Source organism: Capsicum annuum, chromosome 11 (assembly GCF_002878395.1).
Source record: "Capsicum annuum cultivar UCD-10X-F1 chromosome 11, UCD10Xv1.1, whole genome shotgun sequence".
NCBI lineage: Eukaryota > Viridiplantae > Streptophyta > Magnoliopsida > Solanales > Solanaceae > Capsicum > Capsicum annuum.
The window spans coordinates 233,928,274-233,938,612 of NC_061121.1; the positions used below are offsets into that span (position 1 = coordinate 233,928,274).

At 35.4% G+C, this 10,339-nt stretch overlaps 2 protein-coding genes across 3 annotated transcripts; both read left to right on the plus strand.

Moving 5' to 3' along the window:
* The first annotated feature begins 1,413 nt into the window (after positions 1-1,413).
* LOC107847855 (OVARIAN TUMOR DOMAIN-containing deubiquitinating enzyme 12) lies at positions 1,414-9,771 on the plus strand. Its single transcript, XM_016692406.2, has 12 exons — positions 1,414-1,555; positions 5,256-5,583; positions 5,667-5,839; positions 6,082-6,155; positions 6,581-6,635; positions 6,935-7,009; positions 7,102-7,175; positions 7,257-7,305; positions 7,452-7,536; positions 8,266-8,322; positions 8,879-8,965; positions 9,461-9,771. The coding sequence occupies exons 2-11, from the start codon at positions 5,256-5,258 to the stop codon at positions 8,956-8,958; spliced, it is 1,050 nt and encodes a 349-aa protein (XP_016547892.1). The 5' UTR covers positions 1,414-1,555; the 3' UTR covers positions 8,959-8,965; positions 9,461-9,771.
* LOC107847856 (U6 snRNA phosphodiesterase 1) lies at positions 1,418-3,612 on the plus strand. Of its 2 annotated transcripts, none has more exons than XM_016692409.2 (2): positions 1,418-1,555; positions 2,548-3,612. In XM_016692409.2, the coding sequence occupies exon 2, from the start codon at positions 2,628-2,630 to the stop codon at positions 3,486-3,488; it is 861 nt and encodes a 286-aa protein (XP_016547895.2). In that variant the 5' UTR covers positions 1,418-1,555; positions 2,548-2,627; the 3' UTR covers positions 3,489-3,612. The 2 variants fall into 2 exon arrangements, with proteins under 2 accessions (XP_016547895.2, XP_016547893.2); XM_016692407.2 differs by having other exon boundaries at positions 1,422-1,555; positions 2,534-3,612.
* Positions 9,772-10,339: the final 568 nt, after the last annotated feature.

Consider the following 10,339-nt stretch of genomic DNA (forward strand, 5'->3'; position numbering starts at 1 on the left):
GCTTATCTATGACACTATCGTTACAGAAAGGTTCGTTCATGTCCTTATTTTGTAACGGTGATTTTTGCACAATCATTACCATATGACGTTTTATTAGAGGTTTACGTTATCAAATCTAAATCAATCAATATTACTTAGAATAAAAAATTAATAATAATTTTGAAAAACCACGGGTATAAAATAAGGGCATGAACAAATATTAACAAGCATTTCTGCAACAATAATGACATAGATGAGTCAAACTTTTAATGACATGACATGGATGAACTGGATTTTTAAAGACGATAACATAGATTGGCAAAACATATAACATATGAAATAGATGAGTCATTTTCCTTAGTCTGGAGATATATTTAATTCTTTTCCCTTTAATCAAATTTTAAATCCAATGTATACTTTTTTGTACGAATTCAAATTTAATTCGACTTTAACCTTAATATAAGGGATCTTTTGTTAAATGATCTTTTCAAGTCTTCTTTTGATTAAATAGACTACAAGTTTTTTTTTTTTTTTTTTAGGAAAATGTCTCATTTTTTAGACAGATCTATTATCTATCCGATCGATATAAAGATAGATCAATTATCGGTCCGATCTTTAATAGACAGATCGATTATTAATCTGACAAATCGATTATCTATCTGACCTATATATTGACAGATCAATTATCAATCCAACGGATAAGAAAATAAAAGTTGGTCATTTTATTAATTGAAAACTCAAAGAGGCTTAATAGTCAAATTTTTTCAGTAGATTATTTTGTTAATTGAAAACTTGAAGAACCTTAATAGCCAAATTTTCTCTTAATATAAGACTTTTCAAACTTTAAAGCGGATACTAAACATCGGCATGACAGGACCCACCCAAAAAGGAAATCTTTTGTTAAATGACCTTTTTCAAATCTTTTTTAAAATTAAATACACTACAAGTTTTTTTTTTATTAAGGAAATAACCTATTTTTTTAAAATAAATCTATTATCTCTCCGACCGATGTAAATACAAATCGATCATCGATCTGATAAATTGATTATCAATTCAACCTTTATATGGACAAATCGATTATCAATCCGACAGATCGATTATCAATCCAACACATCGATTATCGATTCAATCTATATATAGACAAATCGATTATCAATCCGACGGATGAGAAAATAGAAATAGACCATTTTGCTAATCGGAAACTTGAAGAAACTCAATAGTCAGATTTTTTCAGTGGGCCATTTTACTAATCGAAAACTTTTTTAAACTTAATAGCGAAACTTCGCTTAAACTTCAAAGCGGATACCGAACACCGGCGTTGAGAGGACCCACCCCCAAAAAGGGCCAAAGAGGGGACTGATACTGCATTTTTACAGAATTTTGATTCCATTTTCAGTGTCCATTTCCCTTCTCTCTCTCACTCCTCGTGACATCCGTCCTTCTCTCCATTTTCTCTCCAATCATCAACCATCTATTATTACTACTACTAAACGGTTTTTGTTTTTTTTTTTCAACTCAATTTTTAGCTTGGTGAATGAGATTGTTGAAATTTGGATCACAAGGAAGTAATTGAACTGTAAGTTTAACTAGTATTTTCGTGATTTAATATGAATTTGATTAAATTGAGTGTTTTTTTTTGTGTGTGTGTGTTCGTTTGTTTGGTATAATTGTGTAATCGTGTGATGAATGTGGTTTTGAAATGGATTGAGTTGATAAGATTGATTCAGATTGGTGTCTGTATATGTATTGTTTTGTTTCTACGATTTGCTGCAATTTGGAATTTTTTATGAATGAAATTGAGTGTTTTTCTGCTTCATTCCGAGTGCTCAAATGTGTTTATAGTGAAGTAAGGATGAGAATAATCAGATGATGAATCTGTTTGAAATGGATGGATAATTTGAAGGAATTGAACTGTAAGTTTAATCTGTTCATTCCGAGTGCTCAAATGTGTTTATAGTGAAGTAAGGATGAGTATAATGAGTGTAATCAGATGATGAATCTGTTTGAAATGGATAATTTGCTCTAGTGTATGTATATGCTTTGTTTTTTGTTGTTTCTTCCTCAGTAGAACGAGTTGTTGCAATTTGGATCAGCCGGAATCAACTGTAAATTTAATGTTCATTTTTGTGATTTTCTTATGGATAGATGAAATTGAGTTTTTTTGTACTTCATTCTGAGTATTTAGGTGTGAAGTAACGATTAACATGAGTGATTTTGTTCATTCTTTGTTGAATCTGTTTGAAATGGATCGAATAGATCAAATTTGTAGTGATTGATTAGATTGCTGCTTTAATTTGCTCTCTGTATGTGTATGTACTGTTTTTTGTTAATTAATACGCATTCCTGTGGAAGTGTGTAATCGCCAAATCTTAAAGATAAAAAGGAGATGAAATGTGGATTGAGTTGATCATTGTCCATTATTAACTCTTAAGCTCAACGCACATTTTTGTGATTTTATGAATAGATGAAATTAAATGTTTTTTTTGTGTGTTTCATTCTGGGTGCTCATCAAGAATGACTCAATAAAATTAGCGCTCTAATATAAAACCTTTAGTTAACCTCACATAGGAGAGAAGTATTTTGGAAGTGTGGACAAGACTGATCTGATGAGTCAGTGACCGTACTTGATCGAGGGAGAGCAAAACAATATGGAAGCGCTAAGAGCCTCATACGCAGACGACAATTCATCTGACTCCGATTCTGATTCCAATCCAACTCCTCCGCAGCCGTCAGCTTCCACATCCATTACCCCTCTGCCTCCACCTCCAATTTCCCTTCTTCACCCACCCAACTCTCTTGTTCCTTTGGACTCCTTGCCAACTAGTCAAGTCAATCGTGTTAGAAGCTTTCCTCATGTTGAAGGCAATTATGCTTTACATGTCTACATCCCAGTTCATATACCATCTGCAACAAGGAAGGAGCTGGCCAGTTTTCTAAAGAAAGTCACAACACTTGTACCTGCTCTACATGCTGTTGATGTTGATGTACCATTGAGCAGTTTATTGAAAGATGAAGCCTTGCTTGAAAAAGTGGTGTTAGGTAGAGAGTTTCACATTAGTTTGGGAAGAACTGTCCCTCTCCGCGTGCATCAGATTAATTCGATAGTCTCCATGCTTCGTCAAAAGCTTCAGTTTCAGAGGAGCTATTTGATAGATTTTAACAAATGGGAGATATTTGTTAATGATGATTCAACTCGCACATTCATGTCGTTGGAAGTTGTAGCAGGAGGCTTAGCTCAGATAAGAAAGCAAATCCAAGCTGTTAATGAAGTCTACAAACTTCACAACCTTCCGGAATTTTACAAGGATCCACGTCCTCACATCTCATTAGCTTGGACATTGGGGGACATCAGGGACACCCTGAAGAGAATGGTGGAAGAAGAAGAGATGAAGAAATACAAAGCGGGTTCCAGTTCACATCAGAGATGTATTTTCACAAGCAAATTCAATGGCATTTTGTGCAAAATAGGGAACAAGATGCATGAAATCTGCAAGTTTCAAGAAGAATAGCAGTTATTTGTTGATCCCTAATTAACTTTCTCAGTTCAAACCATTTCCTTTTTTATATAAAATTTGAACCTTGGATGTTATTTTTGATTTATATAAATAAATCGTAAGATTTTTATTAAAAAAATTTTGGGCCTCAATAGTTTAGGGGCCTAAAGCAAACGCCTTACTAGCTTCACCGTTGAGCTACCCATGTTGCTCATGTGTGTTCTTCGTGAAATAACAATGAGTGTATGGGTGATTTTGTTCATTTGTTGTAGGAAGTGTGTAATCAGGTGATGAGTAGGTTATGAATTTGTTTGAAATGGACCGACTTGATTAAAACTTGTTGTGATTGATTCAGATTGCCGCTTTAATTTGCTCGTTGTATGTGTTTGTGTAGCTTTGTGAGCATTCATATTGAATTGGGTAATCGCCCAAATCTGAAAGAAAAAAAGGGAGAGGTTTTTTGTGGGTGAAATATGGATTGATAGCTTGTTGTGATTGATTGAGATTCTGTTCTGTGTTGTTTTTGATTTACTTCAACCTTTAATTTGATTATTCTCAGTTCTTTCTTCTGCTTAATCTGGAAGATCCATTTGCACTTCATCACCAAAATCTGTGCATTTGGCATTTGATCACTTAATAATTGAAAAGCTATCTTGAAGTAAAAAGTAATTACGAGTCGTTATCAAAGGGAAAGAAAAAGAAATCATGATACAGTGAGCTGGAGCTTGCTCTGTCTACCTGTGTGTGTTCTAAATGAATAAAATGGAATTAACTAAATACCAATGTCATTGGCATTGATAAGCTAGTTTAGAGGTTTGGGTAGTTTATTTGAATTGTATGGTCACCTCATCTAAAAGTTTAAACGGTTAAAGAGGGACACGTTCGGTTTATTGACTTTACTTCTGCATAAGTTTGTTAGGTTATAAGTATGCACATGGAGGGATTTTGCCAAGGTGCACTTAACACCTTGCATTGCATTTTTTAAATTTCATATGCCATTTTTTCTTTTCTCTGGTGTTTGAGATGATTTTCGGAGAGGGCCTGCTTGTCTTGATGTATCACCATAGAGGCGGATCTAGAATTTTTGTAACACGGAAAAAGGGAGAGAAAAGGTATTAAGTGGGAATTGATCTCTATTCCTCTAGGTAAATGACTCAGCATTGAACCAAGTGCACAACATAGCCTTTTTGGCGCATGGGTGGAGCAGATAATATTAAGATCAATTGTAGAAAATATGTTACATACAATACTAGTTAGACGGAGAAACCATGGGTTCACATGCACCATAAATTAGGCCATACATCCGCCGATTTATGACCATTACCAAAGAATGTTGTTAAGAGGCCCACATGAATACAACAGAAAAAAGTAGGTATACCTAATTCATGGTGCACAGCCCCTTCAGAAAGCTTGAATGTGGATTCTTTTTGGTACCTAACTGACTATGAAACTGATCCTTATTGCTATTACAATCTACAGGCACTTGTAAGCAATTGTGTGGGTTGCCTTTTAATTTTAGTCGATTCCATTTTAGATCATTCGAAAAAGAGAACACAAGTGTATCATTGCTTATCACAAAAAAGAACAAAGAAAAAAAAGAAACACTGATATATCAGTTCTTTGCACTGTTCTTGTACTAAAGTCGGTTTGGAGGGAAATGGATGTTCTGCGTCTCAGAGCACAGATGGCTTTCTCTTTTTATCATTCTTAACTGCTACGCAGAAATAATCATCAGTACTCGTTGTTGCATGCTTTTATCTGATAGAAAATAATATTACTCAGATGATTACGCACGAGCAAGATCCAGATGTTGTCCGGTGGGGTCTTCAGTTGTTTGACAGTGATCCCTATGCGAACTGTGCGTATAGTGGTGCCATGCCCCAAAACAACTTAGATTACTATCAAAACCATTACTTCAAAGGTGATCAGTTTAGTACAGAATCTGCGAATGAGGAAAATCACAATTTCAATGCACAATGTCTCCAGGAAGAACTGTCTCAGCTTTCAGTCGCTGAACCACCTTCAATGCTCCATCAAATGGCAGAGCATACACAACCACATTTTTATCCACAAGACTGGTTTACTCAACCTATGGGGAACTACAATATTGGTATTGGAAGTGTTGCTTCTTCCAACCTTATAATTACCGTTCTTGGATTAATTTCTTCTGTCTATTCATATTGTAATTTTCAGGAGAAGAGAACTGTGATGAAGAAGAAACTAATGATGGAGCTTCCACTTCATGCTCTAGCCCAGGAGAAGAGTCATATACGGGGGAGGACTGGTCGTATTCACTTGAATTGGCGGATGAATATGATCTTGATGGTGAAGTAGGGAAACGATTGAACCAAATGATTCCAATTCCTGTAAGCATTCTATGTTCATATGTATAATGAGTTAGCAACTAATCTCCTTTCCATGATTGATACAATCACCTGAAAATCGGGATTTATGTGCTAGAAGTAGTTGGAGACGTGTCTCATTGTGGTTAATCTTCATTCTCTGGAAACACTTGAGATGTATACTTTTTTATGTCTCTTAACTTAGTTGTGCCTCTTGAAATATTTGCCCTTTAATGCTCATGCACCTTGTACATTTTCTTTTGCAGCATATTCCTAGAATTAATGGAGAAATACCGTCAATTGATGAGGCAACCTTAGATCATCAAAGACTTCTTGACAGGTATTATACAATTTCTTTGATGGAAGATGTGAATGTCCAGTTCAATTATCTACTAACATGATGCTTTCTGTATAAGCGTTGCAATTGTCTTTTTGCTCTAAATTTACCTCGCCACTTTTGATAAGATACTGATCAACAAATTATGTTTGGGTAAAACAAAAATAAATAAATATATGTCTATCGGAAACAGTCTCTCTATCTCATTTCTGATGTAATGGTACGGACTACGTACACTTGCCCTCCCCAGACCCCACTTTGTGGAAATATACAGGGTATGTTGCTGTTGTTGTTTGTAAAACAAAAATATGATATTTGTTAGAATATCACTGTCAAACATAAATAGGAGTTTGTGAGTGTGTTCCCTATTTGTTTCTCTTCTTTGTCATTCTTTATTTTAAGGTGCAGAAGTTTGTTTATTTCTACAGATTACAGGTTTATGAACTAGTCGAATTTAAAGTTCAAGGTGATGGGAATTGTCAGGTTAGCTCTCCTACATTCATCAGTCAATTTTTATTTTTTTTTCAATTGAAAGTCAGAATCTTCCTCGTCACAATTATGTACAAGAGAGTTGAGTATATCTATTGTTCCGTTTGGTTCTCGAAAGGGGAGGATAGGTTTATTATTTTGAATCCTTTAGACATAAGAAAGTAATAATTTGAATTGGGAATTGAAGGGGTATCATCGTAATCACAGTCTTATCGTTCCCACTTAACTGTTTCATTTACTTTTGATATGAAGAGCCATTTCACTTCTGATTGGTAGAACATGTATTGTTCTAGTTTCGTGCTTTGTCAGATCAATTTTACCGCACCCCTGAGCACCACAAATTTGTCAGGCAGCAAGTTGTGAATCAGGTCCGTAAAGTTTCACATCATAACATAAGCAAATCTGGCCTTATCGTTCTTGTTCCGCGATAATGGTATCTTTTTTTTTTTTGGAGTATCAGCTCAAGTCATGCCCGGAGATATATGACGGATATGTTCCCATGGCTTATCATGATTACCTGAAGAAGATGTCAAAGTATCTCTTCAACCTCGTTTCTGAACTAATATCATGGCATAAATTGCTTGTTACTCACTACTTTTTTGTAAATGAAATCAGGGACGGCGAGTGGGGTGATCATGTAACTCTACAAGCAGCTTCTGATTCGGTATGTTTCTGCTCTCTCTCACCCCATTGTTCCATTCTTTTTATTTCTTTGTTTATTTTACTTGATGAAAAAATTTGTATTTGATTGAGCTTGGTAGAAGAGTCGATAAATTTATAAAGTCTGACTTTCTCAACTATTCACTGCAGTATGGTGTAAAAATATTGGTCATAACATCTTTCAGAGATACCTGCTACATTGAGATACTTCCCACCATTCAAAAGTCTGAACGAGGTACAAGATGTATTCTCGTTCGTAAATTTGTTTTTATTCCTTGTTGCTAGATCTAGCTGCACCTTTGAACGTATTACTTATCTAGTAATCCTATGAAGTTGCACTCGTACTCTAAAGTTTGCGTTGCTTTGGCCACCGCATCTAATCGACTACTCAGTCTAGAAAAACTAGTGATTTATTGGCTAATCACGCTATTGAATCCTATTTTTAAACTTCTCTAATATCTCTAGGCGAGCAACTATTTATATTGAGTGCATAAATTGGAGAAAAGTTGAATAGTTTTGCCTTAACTCTGATGTTAACCTTGGCTTTTGGAGCTTTGTCTTAGCTGTATCAACATTCTAAATATATGTGTTATGGTTCTACAAGCTTCCATGGTCTATAGTTGCGTCAAGATCCCTAGGCTTGTATCTAGAATAACACAAATGTATGTTTTCACTTGGGCTTTTTTTGTTCTTGTGAAATTTTAATTTCAAGCTTGGATTTAAGAACAAATGAACATTTTCGCTGGAACTTTTTGATGAAGAACAGAAATATTTTGGTTCTCCTTTGGGTGGTAGGTGAAGTCATTTATCCCCGTTGTGCAATTTGAAAGGGAGACCATCCTTTTCTCTTGGAATAAATCAAAACAATTCCCGTTGTGCAATATGAAATTGGTCTTAATTGATGTTTCTCTTTAATTTTAACAAAGTTGGGATGACTCTTGTATATGAACCCCCGTTGTTGCAGTTATTTTCTTGAGCTTTTGGGCCGAGGTTCACTACAACTCAATATATCCCGTACGAGGTGAGAACAAAATGCTTCACTTTTAGTTATCGTCTCCCAATTCCACCTTATTTTCTGCTTTTATCTTTCTGTAATGTAAAGTTATATACTGATTTCAACTTTCCAGTTGATAATATATTTGCCAGTCTTCACTATCATAAAAGCTTTTGCTCTGAAATTGTTGCCAAAATAGTCGAGTAGAGGACTGAGTCCAAAGTTTATAGTGGTCATTTTGGCATACAAGTCAAAGTGGTTCTGTTGATTGACACGAAACAAAGATAATCCGATTAGCTCGATGACAATGATTCAAGTTGATATCTTAAATAGTTCATTAGTTCTTCTCTGTGTGCTTGTTCAAATGGGCATTTTCTTACTCTTTTCTTCTCCCCAACTGATCGAAACAGAATCAAGAAATTGTCGTTCCAAAAATTATATATTCCTTTCCGTTCTCATTCTTCTCGTTAACAGTGTATATGATCCAAACTAGGTCTTACCCGTATTTTCTTGTTCCTCGACAAGTGAGTATGCTCTTGGGGTCTTTGTGTAACAGTTGAATCGGTTTGTTTCTGCCTTCCAGATATCACCGCGGTTGAGATGAAAAAGAAGTACTTAGCCATTTCAAACGAACAATCGGAATCTCAAGATGGTTACCAATGATTGACTGGTATTAGACACTTCACGTATTCTAATCAACTTCGGCACGTTTCAAGTCTCAAATTATTTTGGTATATACATAAATGTTCCCTTTAACTTGGTCTCACCTGACATCTATGCCCTCCAAACTTTGAATGTGCACGGGTAGACACTTAAACTTGTATAAAGTTGAACAGGTAGACACATGTGTCCTACGTGGCATAATACATGTAATCTATGTTTCTTGGACTCTTCAAAAATGTCAACTGGTGTGTGTCGGATTCTTGGAGAATCCTACACGGGTGCGGCATCAAAAGTGAAGAGTCCGCGCAACTTAGCATGTAAGACACTCAGTGGGACATGAATTGCCGCGTAGCATGCCACAAAGGTTGGCCAAGATGCCTATTTATGCACATCGAATGCGGGAGGTCATAGATATCATCTGAGGCCAAGTTAAAGGGAACGTTTATGTAATACGCGAATTATTTTTATCACTTTCTGATTTATTTGTTCTGTTATTTTGCAGCTAATACATGATGTTTGGCTACAATGCTTCTACAAATTACCAATAACCAGCTCAGGTGCAACCATTTTTTTCTTGACATTCTTTCCCAAGAGCAATATTTGGTTTGGGGGGTTGAAATTGCATTATTCATCTTTGCTAATCAAGCAGCAAATCTAAAATTATTTTTCAATATTCTTCATTATGTTTACCTATAATGCATCTGCAATAAATACTCAGATGCATATTACCTTCTCTTAACTTTTACTAATAGTCAGATGTACAGGGTGAATATCTGATTTCTGAAAGTATCATATTTATCTCATTAAAGTTAATTGTGGTTGCTACTTATGTTGCTCGGATTCTTCAAGAAATGTCAGCGGCTACGTGTCAGATTATCCAAAAGTAGTATATTTTTAAAAAGGCATAATACATAAACATGCCTTTTAACTTGACATCAAATCACATCGATGACCTCCAACTTTGGGTGTGCACAAGTAGACACTTAAACTTGTATAAGGTTGAACAAGTAAACACACACGTCCTATTTGGCATAGGACGCCACGTAGGATGCCACATAGGATAGTGTCTACTTGTTCAACTTTATACAAGTTAAAGTGTCTACTTGTGCACACTCAAAGTTGAAGGTCACAGTCTCGTAAATGTAATATGAGATCAAGTTAAAGAGTATATTTATGTATTATGCCTTTTAAGAATTCGACAGGGTTGCGGCATCGAATGTGAAGAGTCCGCCCTTGGTTTAGAAACTTAATGCAATTTTGATCCATGTACTATCATAGTGGGTAAGAGATGAAATACTACAACAACAATAACAACATATCCAACGTAATCTCACCGGTGGGTTCTAGGGAGGGTGGTGTACACAGTCTTACTTCCACCTCG